The sequence below is a fragment of the Esox lucius genome, chromosome 17, assembly GCF_011004845.1.
Source record: "Esox lucius isolate fEsoLuc1 chromosome 17, fEsoLuc1.pri, whole genome shotgun sequence".
NCBI classification, from domain to species: domain Eukaryota; kingdom Metazoa; phylum Chordata; class Actinopteri; order Esociformes; family Esocidae; genus Esox; species Esox lucius.
Window position 1 is genome coordinate 18,363,566 of NC_047585.1, and position 19,364 is coordinate 18,382,929.

The window sequence follows — 19,364 nt, forward strand, 5'->3', positions numbered from 1 at the left end:
ACGTAAATTATGCATTTATATTTGTATCTGGCCAAGCACAGCAGTGGCAGCAACAAGACGGCACACAGCAGCCCACAGTAAGCGAAGCGATGAAAGAGACATTTTTAGAAAACACATGCAAGGGAATCCCCCCCCCCTTAAGTCTTCCCTGCTACGTTGTTTTGTTCTCATTCTTGATGTTAAAAATTTGTTACAGTTTATGATGAAAGTGCAAATGAAGAAGTCTTCAGTTTACCACAGTACCCCGACCGATGCTAACGAGTGGCACACAAAAGAGATTTCCCCAAGACACACGTGCCAGTCAACAACCTGCCTTAAAGGGACAGACAAAACATTTTCTCTCCCAAATATCTGTGATATTTGGTTCAAAAGACATTTAGCAACGTGCCTCAATATTCACATATAGACAAACATTTCCCAGGATTCTCAGCTGGCCTCAGGTGGTCACTGAGGGACTTGGGTCATTGGTTGATAGTGTGGCTCTCATTGGGTGGATGGTCTGTTAAGGCACGGTACTGGAAGAAGGTGGAAATGTGTTACGGAAAACTGTTGGGTGGGACCCCCACACGTAACCCTGGACGACTTTACACTGGTCCACGGTGAAATGGACTGTGTACCAGTTTACATACGCCACCGACATCCTGTTGTCGGTCCTTAACTGTTGCTGCTGATCCTACAAGGTTGGTAATAGGAATATCACAAGGAGCACAAAGTCATTTACATGCCTTATGGAAAATGTTCAGACCCCTTTCTGCTGGTTTACTTCATTTATAATTAATTAAGCATTTTAGACCCTTTGCCATGGCACTCCAAATTGAGCTCAGATGCATCATGTTTCTTTTGATCATCTTTGAGATGATTCCACAACCTGATTAGTGTCCACCTGTGGCCAATTCAATTGATTGGAGACGATGTAGAAAGGCACACACCTGTCCATATAAGGTCCCACACTTCACAGTGGATGTCAGATCAAAAACCAAGCCATTAAGTCCAAGGAACTCTCCATCAACATGCAAGATAGAAGTGTGTCAAGCCATAGATCTGGGGAAGATTGTAATAACTTGTTAAAGCCTTGAAGGTTCCCAGGGGCATCATGGGCTCCATCATTGTTAAATGGAAGAATTTTAGAACAACTAAGCCTCTTCCGTGAGCTGGCAAACAAAGTACCTGGGCAAGAATTGCCTTATTCAGAGAGGTGACTAAAACCCAATGGACAGAGGTTCAGAGTTTCTTTACAGAGATGGAAGAACCTGCTAGGACAACCCACTCTGCTGCACTCCATCTATCAGGCATTTAAAGTGGTTAGACAAAAGTCCCTCCTGAGTTGAAGTCATATGGGATGATGATTGGACTGTGCTTGGTGTGCGGAGAATTATGTTACAGGAATGCTTCTCAGTGACAGTGACTGGGAGACACGATTCAGGAAAGGATGAATGGAGTAAAACACAGATGTTGTTTAGGAAAAACAGGTCCAGACTCTCAGACCGGGGTGAAGATGTATCTTTTAGCACAACAAAGAACCGAAGCACACTGGCAAGACAATGCTGGAGTGGCTTCGGTACAAGTCTGTGAATGTTCTTGAGGAGCCCAGCCAAAGCCTGGACTTGAATCCTGTTGAACATTTGAAGGGAGACCTGAAGATTGCAGTTCATCGACACTCCTCATCCGATCTACAAGGAATAATGGAAGAAACTGCCCAAATCCAGGTGTGCAAAGCTTTTAGGGGTATATTCAAGAAGAAAAGGGGCTTCTACAAAGTACTGAAAATAGGGTCTGAACACTTATGTAGATTAAATATTTCAATTTCTATTTTCAGTATATTGGCATACATTTCTACAACAAAATAAAATGATCTTTGTTGATGTAATCTCACCAGTCAACTACCAGCACCGATCTATGTATAGAAGACCAGCTGTGTTAGCAGTTTATACTAATGGGAGGTAGTGTTAGCAGATTTGATGTTTTTTTCTCTTTCATAACAGTCATGATTTTTTAAATTCTCATATTCTCATTTACACCATTGACCTAGGTGCACTTAGCGTGAACTGCTTTGCTTCATTCAGGGTCAGAATGACCGATTTTTCACCTTGTTCCATTTTTGCTAGGCTACTTATTGTCCCAAACTGAAATGAACTGTCCAAAATGCATTCAGTCAGGTGGAGGGTTTAGTATTTTTATCAACAGGACATGGGTAAACGATGCAATTCCAAGTGATGTTTCCAGTATGTCTGTCTGTGTGTCTGATGATCATGCCATGACTGCTAGACTGTGTTTGACATAAACTTTTTGATGCCTGACCAATGGCTGCACTGGGTGGTGGCGATTTCTTTTGATACACTATTTTTGGTTTCACAGGCATAGCATAAAGGTTAGTATAGTGGACCAAAGGACCAAATATAAAATGGCAGTTGGGAATGTACAAATCTATCAGTCCCAAACCAAGCCAATGCAATGTTTCAGGCTTGGTTTGGCTTGTTTTAGACTCTTTTACACTGCACAAATGGAATGTAGGCAATGCTTTACAGTAAAACATGTTCCTGTACCTCAGAGCTCATTTTGTTTTGGCAACTTCTGATTTACCAGTGAAGCATTTGGTATAGGTGTTAAGAACATATACTTTGCTGAAGGGGGGAATCTGCTTTCATTTCAGAGAGGACAGACCTCCAAGTAATAATTATAATGTACACTCCCTAGAATGGCAACAATGTGGGTAACATTGTTTTTCTGGTTACAACAAATACTCTGTTACAATAAATTAGTCATGAGGGATTCGACGAATATCCATTTGGTGAGATCAGATTTGTTTTTTCCCCCCAGGGGGGTCGTCTGCAGCTGTTTCCATCCCCCACAGTCTTCTTTGTCCTTTTTGTCACATCCACATCTTTACATTCTGAAGCACAGGATGTGTTCTGAGTGAGTAGCAGTGAGTGGAGCCACTCCTAAGACATCATTAGGCGTCATTAGGCTTGCTGCTTAAACACGTGATGACGCTGTTCTGTCCAGTGACCTGGTCTGACTGGCTCCCCTCCTGCAGGGTGGAAGAAAGTCTGGGGGCAGCTGTGTGATGAGTCACACACACACACACACACACACACACACACACACACACACACACACACACACGTCATCCAGGCGATGAACTGACAGGCGCTCCCCTGGATCAGAGCTGGACCAGAGCCCTCTAAACCTAAAGAGATACATCAAGTGTGTGTAACCACACACCCACACACACGCACACACTGGAATCTGGAAAACAAAACAAAACCATATCAGTGTCTATGTCATAACAGTGTTATCAGTGTTGCAATAAAGGATTTCTCAAGCTATGCATTTAAACACCAGGGTTGGGCCTGGCAGAGGGTTACCACACATACCTGTGGTTGACTTGTCAGGTTCCTGTGGTATAACAACGATTATTGGCTGACTCAACCGTCACAGAGCACAGGCACGTTCCAGGAAGAGCCTGCACCTGCCACTACTCAGGCTGTTTTCACCGAGCCAGAGAGGTGAGTGAGAGGCGGGAGGAATTTCCAAGGACAGCGAAGATGTTTTGAAATAATAACATGCATGTGCCCACACAGCTGCCGAGAAGGGAGTGAACTTCTCCATGTGTAAGAGCATGAGTCATCCGGAAGAGTTCCTCCGGACCAGCCTCAGACACAAATCATCCCCCTCACGCCCCTTCTCTCCCTCACCCCATCTATCCTTTTCCAAGACCCCCCCCCCCCCCGACCTTTATCACAGGTGCAGGTGCGGACGATGCACGCACACGTGTGCGCCATGTGTTTTCCGAACAACCTTAACCTTAATGTTCTGTGATCTCCTTCCTGCCCTTCTGCCACAGGTGCTTTCAGAGAAGAGAATTCCCCTGGCCGGCAGGTCATCGCGGATGACTGATGTCTCCTAGGTAATGGATGTGGCCTGGCTCATCCACTGGGAAAATGACAGCGTCCATAATGTTAGCTTAGTCACGAGTGAACGCCATATTCATCTTTCGCCGCGTCTCCAGCTACATTTGAACACGTTCTGTATGCTGTGTAATTGTGTCCCACACAAACACCAATGGTTGTGGGGGGGGGGGGGGGCGTTAGCGGATGGTTTCGGTTGGCACACTCATAAGCCCCCCCCCCCGTACACCCCACTGTTATTATCCCAGGGTGAATACGGGGACAGCTAAATTCCCATGTTGACGCAGCGTCATGCAGAATAGTCTCACGGTGTCTCCATCAATCACAACCAGAGGCCGAATACGTTGGAATCCAAACACCGGTCCCTAACCCTCCGGGACACGGGTGGCATCATACCACTATGAGGAGGCCTGTCCAATATTAGTCTGTGTGGTCCCCAACAACCCCACAGCGTCCCACAGTGTCCCTCTCCTCCTTGTCCTCCTTTGATATGAGGAGTGGTGGAATGGAAGGGTAGCACAGGGAGGGGTGCGGGGTTTGGGGTGAGGGGACAAGGGGGGAGGCGTCCCTAGTTGCCAAGCGTAGACCATATGGGCAGCTCTCTGGTGTTACTGGACACCCAGGGCAGTTCCCAGAATTCACATGATAATGAAGCGGAGGGCCATTCAGAGCCGGGCCTAAAGCTGGGCCTAAGAGCTTTTGATAGCCCCCAGCAGCCTGTAGCCTGCCTCCCCGGACCCAGCCAGCTTTCCTGGCAGGGCCAAACCACCTGTTTGATTTTCCCATGGCCTGTGGGCGACAGAGAAGTGGAGAAGAGAGGAGGAAGAGGGGGAGGAGGGCCTGCGAAGGAATGTCTCCCTCTCATTCTGTCACTGAGTGTGTGCTTCCCATTCACTTCCTCTCACATCCCTCCCCTCACGTGCACACATACGTACCCCCGCTGAGCCCCACCACCACCACCATGACCCCCCCCCCCCTTTGTCAACTCCCCGAAACAATCCCAGGGAGAAGAATGAGCCTTAAAACTAGGGCACCTTCTGCCGCGTCGGAGTCTCACTCGAGCGGATTCTTGGTGGCGGTCCCCGGGCGGGTGAGAAGCAGGACGGTGTTCTAGACAAGCGTTCCTACGACAACGTGGGAAACACCGGGGCATCGCCGAGGTGCTGTTGCCAGGGGGGAGACAGTGGGAGAGAACGGGGAGTCAGAGGATGTGGGAGGAAACAGGGAAACGGACCAGTGTCTTTAGACGTTGAAGGAATGAGGCTGTTTGGGGGGAGTTGATGTGATGGAGGCATTCCTTCATGGTGAGAATGCAGCCAACACACAGGAGCAGATGGGTCTGATGAGCTCTTCTTCCCTGGAATCAATTAAAGGACAAAGGTTATTCACCATCTGTATCAATAATAAACAATCCCTTCAGCAATTACATTTTCTGGAATCATATGTTGAACGGCTATTAAGGTTTATATTTTTGTTTAGGGAAAGTATTATTTTTAGGAGAACAAAATAAAAGGACATTCCAGGCCACTGTTGAACATGACGTTTTTTGTTAAAATAATAACATGAATTATAGCCCCAAAATGGATATTTGCGAAGCACTTTTTATTTTATAATCAACGTGGCCATAATATTTCGAAATCCAGATGGACTCTGAGTCAAAACTCTTGCTCACTCTTGGTGTTAATGTCAAACTGTGAAATCTGTAATGAACAACGACAACATGCCTTATTAAATTTTCAGTTGTGCAATCAACTGATCTGATGTAAACAGGGTAGCACTCATCCATGTATGTGCAGGTATGCAACTCACTGTGTGTTTTGTCTTGTAGTGAACGCCTATGGTTCCCTGTTCCGAGGAAGGCAGGGTGTGATTATTTTAGTCCAACCTGAAATGGTTTCTCGCTGGGGGCTAAACACCTGCACTTCACTCCCAGGTCGAGGGTGGGGCTTCCCACAGTGAACTGAGACCGGGTATTCTGCATCACACCACCTCACTCCTGAAAACTGTATTTTGTTACTATGATTCCCGCAATGAGGGTGTTCTCTCTAGCACTCTGTTCAGGTCAGGTAGAAAGGGAAGCCTGCATGGAATTCAAGGCAATAACAATGCAGGTCTTTTGAGGCTCACACCTGTCGCTCTTGCAACTCGATCGTATTCGAACGAGGGAGGGGTTGAAGGAATGGACGTGCCAAATCCAACATCAAATAGCGCCACGACTGGGACGTTCATTTTCGACGTGGTTTTGATAAACATTACGATAAACGAGAGAGGAAACGCAGGACCTTCATTGCCCTTTCCAAAGTGTCAAGGGCTTCGAGGGAGAGAAACAAAAAGATTCTAGACCCAAATAACCGGATTATAGACACGCCACAATCAAAACAAAAGTGGTGGGCCAATCTGTTCACTGTCAATGGTGGAGATCATTTGTCAAGCCCATCCAAGAGGTTGGTTCTCAGGCGACTCGCACAATGTGCACTGACAAACAGGAGGACTCTCCTTTTAGCCGAGCCTGCCACCGAAAGCCGGTCTGAAGTATTAATCTTTGGGTGGAACAGCAGAGGAGAGGGCTCAGGCTGGCCCAGCCATTGTCCCCAGCCCTAGGCCAACTGAATGGGGCTTTGTGAGCTCCCCAGCTGCCACTGTCCAGGCTACATCTTCAGGGTTTGGCTCTCATGTCCCCTGGCTGTGCTGGCTGGACGCCTCTGTGCAGCTGTAGGGGTGTGCATGTGATAGGGAGAGAGGTCAGGTGACTGACCATTCATCACAAACACACACACACACGCACCCACGCACACAACTGAATGCACACACAGCCTACACACAAATGCGCTCATCTGAAAGGAAGGCCCTCAGTGTTAAGGGTTTAATATTCTCAATTATGAATACATGTCTGCACTGAAACTGGTTTTCAGAAGCTTCAGAGCAACTGAGCACAAAGGATTCCATTTCATTTTTCATGTCCTGACGATCCTGTTAAATCTTCCAAAACTGGTGAACTGGGTCCTATGCCTGTCATTTCATTTAAAACATATAGGATGGTGAACTGGGTCCTATGCCTGTCATTTCATTTAAAACATATAGGATGGTGAACTGGGTCCTATGTCTGCCATTTCATTTAAAACATATAGGATGGTGAACTGGGTCCTATGCCTTTCATTTCATTTAAAACATATAGGATGGTGAACTGGGTCCTATGCCTTTCATTTCATTTAAAACATATAGGATGGTGAACTGGGTCCTATGCCTGTCATTTCATTTAAAACATATAGGATGGTGAACTGGGTCCTATGCCTGTCATTTCATTTAAAACATATAGGATGGTGAACTGGGTCCTATGCCTGTCATTTCATTTAAAACATATAGGATGGTGAACTGGGTCCTATGCCTGTCATTTCATTTAAAACATATAGGATGGTGAACTGGGTCCTATGCCTGTCATTTCATTTAAAACATATAGGATGGTGAACTGGGTCCTATGCCTGTCATTTCATTTAAAACATATAGGATGGTGAACTGGGTCCTATGCCTGTCATTTCATTTAAAACATATAGGATGGTGAACTGGGTCCTATGCCTGTCATTTCATTTAAAACATATAGGATGGTGAACTGGGTCCTATGCCTTTCATTTCATTTAAAACATATAGGATGGTGAACTGGGTCCTATGCCTGTCATTTCATTTAAAACATATAGGATGGTGAACTGGGTCCTATGCCTGTCATTTCATTTAAAACATATAGGATGGTGAACTGGGTCCTATGCCTGTCATTTCATTTAAAACATATAGGATGGTGAACTGGGTCCTATGCCTGTCATTTCATTTAAAACATATAGGATGGTGAACTGGGTCCTATGCCTGTCATTTCATTTAAAACATATAGGATGGTGAACTGGGTCCTATGCCTGTCATTTCATTTAAAACATATAGGATGGTGAACTGGGTCCTATGCCTGTCATTTCATTTAAAACATATAGGATGGTGAACTGGGTCCTATGCCTGTCATTTCATTTAAAACATATAGGATGGTGAACTGGGTCCTATGCCTGTCATTTCATTTAAAACATATAGGATGGTGAACTGGGTCCTATGCCTGTCATTTCATTTAAAACATATAGGATGGTGAACTGGGTCCTATGCCTGTCATTTCATTTAAAACATATAGGATGGTGAACTGGGTCCTATGCCTTTCATTTCATTTAAAACATATAGGATGGTGAACTGGGTCCTATGCCTGTCATTTCATTTAAAACATATAGGATGGTGAACTGGGTCCTATGCCTGTCATTTCATTTAAAACATATAGGATGGTGAACTGGGTCCTATGCCTGTCATTTCATTTAAAACATATAGGATGGTGAACTGGGTCCTATGCCTGTCATTTCATTTAAAACATATAGGATGGTGAACTGGGTCCTATGCCTGTCATTTCATTTAAAACATATAGGATGGTGAACTGGGTCCTATGCCTGTCATTTCATTTAAAACATATAGGATGGTGAACTGGGTCCTATGCCTGTCATTTCATTTAAAACATATAGGATGGTGAACTGGGTCCTATGCCTGTCATTTCATTTAAAACATATAGGATGGTGAACTGGGTCCTATGCCTGTCAGCCAGATGACTGGGAGCCTTACACGTCCAGTTCAGTGAGGTACGCAATCTGAGGAGACGAAGCCCTCTGGCTGTTGGGAGACTACCTGGTGAGCTGATGGTTTCCAGCAGAAGCACTTTGTTTGCCCTCTATCTCCCTCCCCGCTGGTGGTGACAGCTGCCCTGCAGCAGTGGGCCCTGGTCCCCACAGTGCTTCACAGTCGTCCCCCCGTCCCCCCGCTGCCCAGCTGTGAACAGCTGGTCCGCCCTAACGGAGCATGGCCGGAGCCCACTATCAGTGTGTCTTTCTGTGTGAGAGCCATGCAGTCCAAACGCATGCCAGCAGGCCACAGGAGGGTCTGCTAATTACCAGTCCTCATTAGGAACACATCACAGATTCTACAGAGGTGAAGCCATTGTTTCCCCCGGTGACAAGGCAGAAGCTGAGGGGTCGCATCTGGCTTAATGGATCAAAACCCGTTACCTACGTTCGAAGCAGACCACCGACCAGCACCTTCTCCACACAGCACTGCTGTGTACCGCGACGACTTCACAGAGGCCTAAGAGTGTCAGGCACAGATAGGACAGGGGGATGTAGGGAGCTTAGTTTGGGCCCTGCGCTGCAGTGAATGTCCGGGGACGGAAAGGACTCCGGCATTATTAGATTTGCAACAAGCCGTAACACTGTCCCCCATTGTGCGTGTCTCCACCCCTGGCCTCCCCAAACCTCTGACCACACAACACTCCCTCCCGACTAAAACTCTCTCCAGGCAATTGCCACTGGAGTGGAAAGTATTCTCGAGCACAATGCCAACGCTCTCAATGGGTGCTTTCGCATGCCACCACTGCGCTGTCACCAGCAGATGGGGAGCTAATTAGAAGCCATTAAAGGGCTTTGACAGTGTGTGTGGGAACCAGGCGGTGGCTGGGGGTTAGGCTGGGGTCCGCTGGTCCCGCTATGGATGTGCAGGCACACAAGCTGCTACTGGCTGAAGAGGGCCCAAGCTGTGCCTGTTCCTGAATGAGACAGAGGGCGACCGTCCGCCGGGCCAGCGCCGAAGAGGGCTCCCAGGGACTGGCGAGACAGATCCCCCGAGGCTGCAGCGCTTCCTATCAACACATCTAGAGATGTAATCTAAACACATTCCAGTATCAGTGTCATCTTGACCGCTATGACGAACGGCAAAATGTTGTCAGGAGCTTATTTAGTTTAACCCGTCGCGGGGTCAACAACACCACCTCCCCCCTGCAAGGTAACTCGCTTTCTCTCAGGTTTTCCCTCGTACAGGAAAGGCCTGCGAAGCTCAGGAAAATGACTGTTCAGAAACCTCGTCTTACAGCAGCAGCGATGCTTGGCCGACGACGCGTCTGTGAACAGGGGCTGACCTGTAATAGGGCCAGGATGTGACTGATTCCCAAAGGCCAGGAGCTCATTAGAGGCCAGTCTCCCCGGGGGGACAACATCGTTGACCAGGACAGGCCGGGCCCAGAGCAGAGCATGGAAGTCACCACAGGGAACAGGAGGGAACCAATCATAACAAACCCCTTGAGTACGCGGAAATGGCCCGGTCGGTCCAGCCCCTTGCCTCAAACACACTCCCCGTTAACGTCTTGATTTCCTCCTCTCTGAAGGAGGCCCCCGTCACTGTCACCATTAGCTACACATTTGACATCGAGGCTGCTATCAGAAAACCATGACAGCATTCCTTTATCAAGGACGGTGTATACCTGACACCAGCTCACTGTCATGTCGGCGGGGGCCGCTCCTCTCCACACACCTGCACAGGTGTGATCATTATCCGCCAAACAGGAAGAACCAGACTGGGAGCTGGAAACTAATCCCACAGCTGCCAGGAGTTTGATGTGTGCGTGTAGATTGCTGGATGTTTGAGCCCAAGCAAATGACATTCTAAAAGCAAAGAAACCGTATGATGTAACGTTACACAGCTAAAGCATGTAACGCAATACTACAAGACTGAATGTACATTGTGGTGACGTTTCGCAATCAGTGACGATATCAGACATTATTTTTGACTGCTAGTTTCACAGAAGTTCTACGTTTCAGGAAGCCCTCTGAGCAGTAGCCATTGTTCCCGGTTAATAATAACAGTTGCCACATGACTGGAATGTCCTCTCCCCTCTCTGAACACCAGCTTTCCCCTCACTACTTCCTGTACTCTGCTCTTGTGGAACTACTTTTTGTAGCAATAAAGAGGGCGTAACACACTTCCTTTCCGCGAACGGGACAATCAACGATATAGTGACAAAGCTACGAGCCAAAGTAGTGGCACTGGAACGTACTGTTGAAAACAGCCCTGCTCTGTACACACTGTTCCTTCTGAGCGATGGACTGAAACTGTTGCATATTCGCATTTTGACAGATTCCGTAATAGAACGCGTTTGCAACAAATTCAGAATACAGTGTGCAGAGAATAAGTACAACGTGGAATCAGATTTTTACCACACATGCGACACTTCATTGAAATTAATTGGGGCAATTAAAAAGCAGTTTGCATTCCAGCGTTAACTGGAATGAATGAATGGCAATGGAATCCATTTTTTTTGGATGGGTCGCTGGTTGATGGTGGGGGGCATTGCCATTCTGTCAGTAAAAATCAGGAGCTAAAAGGTTTTGCTTTTCTTCTCCCTCTGCCTCTTTCCCCTCTCCTCTCTTCCCCATTCCCTTGATGTGCTGTAAACAGGCAAAAAGGGCCCAGCTGTGTGGAGTTATTGTTGGTGTCAGTAGGAAGTGCTGATAACTTTTGCAGCTGAACAAAAGCTGGATGAGGGGAGTGGAGGGGCGCTCCAGACACTGTGGCTCCAGCCTAGATTCTCTCCCACAATCCCTGCACCGCACTCCCATTGTTCTGGCTGCCCGGCCCTCCCTCCCTCTCTCCCACCGCCCTGTCAGCTGTGACCTGGGACAGAGGGCAAAAAAAGAAAAGAAAGTTTAAAAAAAAAAAATGAAAAAGTTTTAGGAGCTACTGCTGCAAGTAAAACAATTCCAGTGAAATGTGTTATTACTATAGTAGTTTCATTATCTTAATTGTGTGTGCAATTGGTTGTCTACTCATGGGGGTAATTAACAGTTAGAGCAATTAGTTAAATTTATAATTCAAGTCCACTTTTTAGTCCTATTTTAACATATATATTTTTTAAGCTGTATTTCAGATATGTTGCCGGTTGTGCTGATGCATTGCTCTAAGCGAAGGAATGCTGCCACAACGTATCCTATCAATTTGCGTAAAAATGCGGTAGGCTACAAATGCATACTTTCACTTTAAAGCTCTCTTCTCTCTCTCTTAAAATACTCTGCTAGAGTAAACTAGGGACTGCGTCCGTTTTGCAGGTGTGCGGGGCGTTAATCTCATCAGAGTGATTTAAGGTGATAAATGAATGATGATCTCCGAGGACAGTTTGTTCTCAGGGTTTGCGCGCTACGCAGGTGAATGGTGAGTGCGAGCCTGTTGTTTGAGGTCTCCATAGCGACCGCCCGCTCGGCGCCAGGCTGACAGGCTTCAAGGCTCGGATGAATGGGTGACGTCACGGCGCTGGCGCCTGCCAGTCTGCCTCGGCTTGTTTGGACAATCTGGGGGAAGATTCAGGACAGAGCAATGCAATTTCAATGTGCACACAAGGTTGAGCACACACGGAGAACATGTGAAGGAATCCGTGAAGTTGCTCACAGGGGTGTCTCTTCACGACATGAAAAAGAATCTGTGCAGTTACCTTAATGAAATATCCTACTTTTAACACCTATGTGATGCCCGCTACGATAAATACACGTGAAATTGCGCAAGACAAGTAGGCTAACATATAATTATAAAATAACCAATTACAAATTACATTTTATCTTAATCTTAAATGACATAGGCTACATGAGTCCCATATGCCCTTATTTAGCACGTTTGGATTGAGTTTTACACTACTAAATATTTTTTTTTTAATGTAGTCTGAATAGCTCTTAATTCGTGGCACATTTAAAACGTGTATGTGGTGCACTCAGCAACTAGGCGGCACATCTTTGGCGCTATGGTTATCATCAACTATTAATTCTATTCAATTCCAACACATCAGCAGACATACCCATACAAAAACACCACCCCTTGAGTGTCCCCAGGCACTCTACACCTGCAGAGTTACGAAGCCATGGACAGCTGGATTCCCACATATCACCCGTAAAAAGACATGCACACATTTGTTTCCATTTGTAACGCCATCCCTCAAACAGATTGTAAATCCTGATAACCAGACTCCCGCTTCCATTGGCTAACAAAACAGTTGTGAACAGTCCCTCTAGCTTAAAAACGGTCGTACTATTGGTCCTCGCAATACAAACAGGACCAGTTTAGGCACGCCCCCAAATCCAAGTCTACTATAAAATAAAGACGGTACACTCGTGCGTTGTTGAGAACTGTCAACATTACAGAGACAACATTCCCAAGACTACGAATAAGACTTCTGGAACCGTTTCTACTCTCCAAAGCTTCCGCACACCACATTTTCATTATCCTTGGAAACTACAGCTATATCAACAGCCAATATGAAGGTTGTGGGACCTACCTGCGCACTGAAGAGCAAGGTTGGCGGCGAGGACATGGTGCGGTGCCTCTCCGACCATAGCCTGGCCATCTCCAAATGCAAAATCCCACTGCTGGACGAGCAGATGACCGTGTTTCTGCAGGACATGAATAGCTGCTATAGCAAGCTGAAGGAGCTGGTCCCCACTCTCCCGACCAACAAGAAAGCTAGCAAGGTGGAGATCCTCCAGCATGTCATTGACTACATCTGGGACCTGCAGGTCGAACTGGACGAACCAGAGAAGAGTCGTCAGCAAAACAGCGTGACCCGCACACCACTGACCACCCTGAACGCAGAGCTGACCAGCATCACTGTCGAGGTATATATCACTATTACATGTCTCAACAAGTTTATGTATACATTGTTATTTCTCAATATCTGACATAACTGTGTGAGGTAATTGCTATGAATTGTCTGTTACCTAGTCGCTTCTATAACCGTGCGTAAAGTTGGTTATTACTGTATTTAACATTGTGTTAAGTTTCATATGAGGTTCAGTACTGCATTGACCTAACTGTATTTTTCTCTCTCCAGAATGGATGCTCGGATGACAGAGTCATGTGCCGCTAGATCTCCCGGAGCTGAAGCCCAACATTCCAGAACGAACAAGGTTACTTTATGTGACATGTGATCACAACCAAACCTTGGGTCAAATAGGGAAGTTGAAAACTCCCATGCTAGAAAAGACTGTCGATGGACATTCTCAAGAAGAGAGTAGCTGTCACTCAAGGCCTTCAATCCACTCCCAGGTCTCTGATCTCATAGAGATGAGTGGGTCCAAATAGACTGTGTTAGCCCGAGGACCATGGCAGTTTCTGCAAACAGCTTATGTTGTTGTTGTGTAGAGTGTATCAACAAAGTCAACGCTTCTTTTGTTTTGTATCTCTTAAAACATGTAGAAATTCAACCTTTTGTAAAAGAAAAGTTCTATATTTTCTCAGATTCCTGAGCGACAAACTGTATTGTATATTACAATGCCACACTTACGTGAATGATATTGTTTTTTACAATGTACCTTAATGGTGTTTTTATTAAAACAAGACAATTATTTGTAAACTTGGGTTTTAGTGTTCAGTGTGTGTGTGAATGTGTCACATCCTTTTCACATCTAAGACAATGTATTTCTGTAGTGTTTTCATATGCACATAATATGCAAAGAATTAGAGACTATGGAGACAAACATTCCCTAGACTGATGTTCTGACATGTACACCAGGGAGCGGCTTATTTGGAAAATATATAATGTTATAATTATCTGCAATAGCCTTAATCTCACAATAACTCGAATCCTTAGGGTACAGATAGGCTAACCAGAAACATTTTCAGAATGGTAAGATTACTCGCTCTGTCAAGAAGTAAATACATTTATTAGAAATGTTTTTAAGTTAAATGAACCCATTTGGTCCAAACTGGAATTTTGTAGGCCAAATAAACCTATTAATCAAACCGATAATTTGGGCGCATATGCTGTAAAACACTTCTGATTTTATTTTAAATTACTCTGTATTAATTTCAGCAATGCAGGGGGTAAATCAAAAATGCAATTGGTTATAAGATTAATTCTGTTTCCCTCGTGCGATGTTTTTCTCATTTCCCTGCGGTGCGATCCGCACAGCTGCAGCCCCTGCGTTCTGAGGCACGGCCAGTGTGTGATTGTGTTTGTATGATAGCTTTGTGCCAAGGGCAGGAGTGGGCGGCGGGGCCCAGACTGAGCGGCGCCACAGCACACCTGGGGAAGTTCAGGTTAAATAGCTCCACATTCCTCAACACACAGCTGATTGAAACATTAACAAACAGTAATCCACGAGCCAAGCCGCAGATGGGCTTGGCGCTCTGCCAAGAAAGAAACCCTGGTTCTCTGTTAGGATGTTCTATTCATACGTATAGTAGACCTACAGTAGTTACATACAAACGTGCTATTAATACAATTGTTGATATCTGTTTTAGGAAACAAATAACAATGTTACATAATATTAACCATTATAAATTAAATTAATAGTTGTGGATAGAGTATACTGAAATTTGTTTGTGGTTTACAATTTCCAGTTTAATGCGATTTTTAAGTCATACTTTTTTCAGATCATTTTACAGCCCTCGATCGGGTATGAAACGCTGCAAAATCACTAATTCCCAACGCCCATATTTTATCATTGCCTTAATTCCAAACACCAAAAACTGATTCGATAACATTCAACTGAATTTTTCTCCAAATACTTTAAACATACATGCGTTTTGCCCACGATGAGTTGTTTTGAAATGTCTTAGAATATACCGCCCCCGTGTGCCCGCTTTGGGGATAACACCCAAAAGGTCATCCAATGTGTCTCGGTCTCAGTCATGATAGATTTACACACCTTAAACTGGGACCATGGGAAAGCAGAAAACTGAGCAGAGCTGTCAAGTGTAAAACATGAGCAATGTAATTGGGTTGTAAATCACTCTTTACAGGTTAAATGAAGAATACTTCCACAAGAGCAAATTTTATTTTCTGCAATGAGTTGCCTCATTGTGAAACATACTGAAAATGTGAGTTAATGCACTATACAACATATGTGCCATTCTCAGAATAGTTAAAACTGTAGTGAAGTAGACAAAAGTTTAAGAACACCAGCCTCTGGTGACTCTTCCAAGAGGACACAGCTAGTTTTGACCCTGGTTAGAACTTTGGACATACAGGTGCTGGTCATATAATTAGAATATCATCAAAAAGTTGATTTATGTCAGTAATTCCATTTAAAAAGTGAAACTTGTATATTATATTAATTAATTACACACAGACTGATATATTTCAAAATGTTTATTTATTTTAATTGTGATGATTATAACTGACAACTAATGAAAAACCCAAATTCAGTATCTCTGAAAATTAGAATATTACTTAAGACCAATACAAAAAAATATTTTTAGAAATGTTGGCCAACTGAAAAGTAGGAACATGAAAAGTATGAGCATGTACAGCACTCAATACTTGGTTGGGGCTCCTTTTGCCTGAATTACTACAGCAATGCGGCGTGGCATGAAGTCGATCAGACTGTGGCACTGCTCAGGTGTTATGAGAGCCCAGGTTGCTCTGATAGTGGCCTTCAGCTCTTCTGCATTGTTGGGTCTGGCGTATCGCATCTTCCTCTTCACAATACCCAATAGATTTTCTATAGGGTTAAGGTCAGGCGAGTTTGCTGGCCAATTAAGGACAGGGATACCATGTCCTTAAACCAGGTACTGGTAGCTTTGGCACTATGTGCAGGTGCCAAGTCCTGTTGGAAAATGAAATCTGCATCTCCATAAAGTTGGTCAGCAGCAGGAAGCATGAAGTGCTCTAAAACTTCCTGGTAGACGGCTGTGTTGACCTTGGACCTCAAAAAACACAGTGGACCAACACCAGCAGATGACATGGCACCCCAAACCATCACTGACTGTGGAAACTTTACACTGGACTTCAAGCAACGTGGATTCTGTGCCTCTCCTCTCTTCCTCCAGACTCTGCAGTCCACTCTTTGAGAATCTCTCCCACATTTTTGAATGGGTTTTGTTTCACAATCCTCTCCAGGGTGCGGTTATCCCTATTGCTTGCGCACTTTTTTCTGCCACATTTTTTCCTTCCAGTCGCCTCTATTAATGTGCTTGGATACCGAGCTCTGTGAACAGCCAGCCTCTTTAGCAATTACCTTTTGTGTCTTGCCCTCTTTGTGCAAGGTGTCAATGGTCATCTTTTGGACAGCTGTCAAGTCATCAGTCTTCCCCATGACTGTGTAGCCTACAGAACTAGACTGAGTGACTATTTAAAGGCCTTTGCAGGTGTTTTGAGTTAATTAGCTGATTAGTGTAGCACCAGGTGTCTTCAATATTGAACCTTTTCACAATATTCAAATTTTCTGAGATACTGAATTTGGGGTTTTCATTAGTTGTCTGTTATAATCATCAAAATTAAAAGAAATAAACACTTGAAATATATCAGTCTGTGTGGAATGAATGTATACATTATTCAAGTTTCACTTTTTGAATGGAATTACTGAAATAAATTAACTTTTTGATGATATTCTAATTATATGACCAGCACCTGTATCATGAAGAATGTTAATAAAGTAGGTATTACTAGCTTATTTTCTCTTGGCTTATGGACTATAGGAGCAGAGACCATTATTCTTCCCCTCACTTCTTTCTGGGTCATTCTGGGTTGTCTTTATCAAGGTCAGCAAGGTGTGTCACATTAGACAATGCTAAATATGTTTTGACTAATACATTTGACAACAATAAAACATTTGAGCCACAAGTGTTTAAATATAAATTTGTATTTACATCAATATCAACATCGAGACAAAAAAAACAGTTGGAATATACATCCTGTAAAATGACAGCATACTTTCAGTTTCAAAAAAAGGAAACAAAATGAGCATACGCAGATTTCTGAAGAAATATGTTGTAACATTAAATTGACACGTCTCCAGAGTATTTCATTCCATATGGTATTCGCAAGTCATATTTACCCATCCACAGATTACTGACAATGATGGCTACCCACTGCCTTCCGAACAAGTCAATGCTTTCAGTATCATAATTGGTATTTATAAAATCATGTTATTATGATATGTACCCAGTTACTGTGTGCATATACAACGCATAGATATAAATGTACACCATTACAGGCAGAAACTATACAAAGAACTGGAAAAATATCTTTGGATTGCGCACTGTTAAAGGTAGATTTCTTGGAGAGTTTAGAGTAACAGTCAAAAGAAAGGATAAAAACACTGTAGTGAGAGCTGGGGAAGAACTTTAGGAAAAGTCCTTTGTTTAGAACTTCCCAAACTGTGCCCCCACCCATCTTCTTCCAGAATATACCTACATGCTCTACGACATCTTTGTCCATTCTTCATTAATGTTCGTTCATGCGGCCGTTTTCAACACACCATTAACAATATGGTTAGGCCATTTTTCTGACCAAGTTCTGTTATGTCCAATATGTGATTACAGCCGTGCAGGAACTCCCAGAAGTTCAGGAGAGTTGATGATCAAGACGTGTCCTTTGATTCTCATCGCTCAACGCCGTTTACCTTCTCATCATTCTACTCAACCTGGTATTTTCCAGAACCTACGCACCTGGAGGGGAGTGCATTCTTCAGCCAACAACCCCAGAACACCTGGCACAGTTTGAATGCCACAGACAGGATATTAACTGTCGGCTGGAACGACCCTGCGAGCAGGATAGAGGCACCATTCAGCCACTCACCAGACGAACATTTCAAAGTGTCGACCCAAAAGATCAGTAATAAAAGTGCTTCTAAAAAGAAATACATGGCTGTTATCACTTAAAATAAACATCCTCAGAGAAAAAGGAGAAACCCACACACCTGCACTGCACTTCGGTCCAAAAGGTTAAAATTAACGGCAAACTAAAACAGACAAAGTCACAAGAATTGGACCAAGTCTTAAACTCTGTGCAAAAAAAAAGGAATCTATAAAAAGCATGTATGATACATTTGTAGCCTATTTACAATTGGTATTCACATAAAAGACATTTGACTAATTTCATCTAATACTGCAGTACCGTTTTGCTTACAAGTTTTTGATGCTCAGTTTCAGTGTAAAGCATAGAGGAACATTTTATTGCTTGAACCTGCATAAAATCGAAGCAACCTGTGCTGACAGCGCCTGCCGATTCAAAAAATGAAATGAGGCGCATCTGAAGGACAAAAAAAGAAAACCAAAGCACTGAATCTCTAGTAAGGCTGTGATGACTAAGACATATTGCAACAATCTGTTAACACAGAAGCCTTGTGATAAAGTGCAGCCATAGCTAGTTGTACCGTATCCCATACTGTCTCCAAGCAGATTCTATGTCCCGGCATTGATGCTGAACACAGCTGACTGCATGTATAGTAGCTTCAGACGTCCCTTCGTCTTGTACGCACGCGCAACAAGGCCTCATTTGTTGTAGCATGCGGGACGCCGCCCACCACACTCCTACAAATCACAGAAAAAAAGAAAGCATGGCCTTTTCCGGAACCAAGTCGTCCACACGAACCGTCTGGAGGGAGGCATTGGGGATCTTTATTTCGCAGTCGTCCCCTCACCGTGGCTTCTTCACAGTGTCTCTACTCGTAGTCCTGAGAACGGTGAATGGGGCAGACGGGGGGGGCCTGTGTTCCCCAGTCGGTCACCCACCCACACACACACACACACTGCAGGTACAGAGGTGGGGAAATGCAGTCTCTCCAGGTGAGGGCTCTCATGGACTACATACGTTTTCAGCAATATTTCTGGAGGGAGGGATAATTGTTAGCATAC

The 19,364-nt window shown here is 44.5% G+C and overlaps 2 protein-coding genes across 5 annotated transcripts in view; one reads left to right on the top strand and one right to left on the bottom strand.

The window, feature by feature from the left end:
• The first annotated feature begins 12,905 nt into the window (after nucleotides 1-12,905).
• On the top strand, nucleotides 12,906-13,930 carry id1 (inhibitor of DNA binding 1, HLH protein). The gene is given in 2 exon segments (NM_001305638.1): nucleotides 12,906-13,399; nucleotides 13,615-13,930. Coding segments are annotated over 2 exon segments (393 nt in total). The 5' UTR covers nucleotides 12,906-13,042; the 3' UTR covers nucleotides 13,651-13,930.
• Nucleotides 13,931-17,352: 3,422 nt separating this feature from the next.
• LOC105017345 (nuclear receptor coactivator 3) overlaps nucleotides 17,353-19,364 on the bottom strand; it is a 34,528-nt gene continuing 32,516 nt past the window's right edge. For all 4 annotated transcript variants that reach the window (XM_010881877.3, XM_010881876.3, XM_020055778.2 and 1 more), the window contains one exon: nucleotides 17,353-19,336. In XM_010881877.3, the coding sequence (XP_010880179.2) occupies nucleotides 19,325-19,336 (12 nt within the window). In that variant the 3' untranslated portion in view covers nucleotides 17,353-19,324. The remainder of the gene's footprint in view (nucleotides 19,337-19,364) is intronic.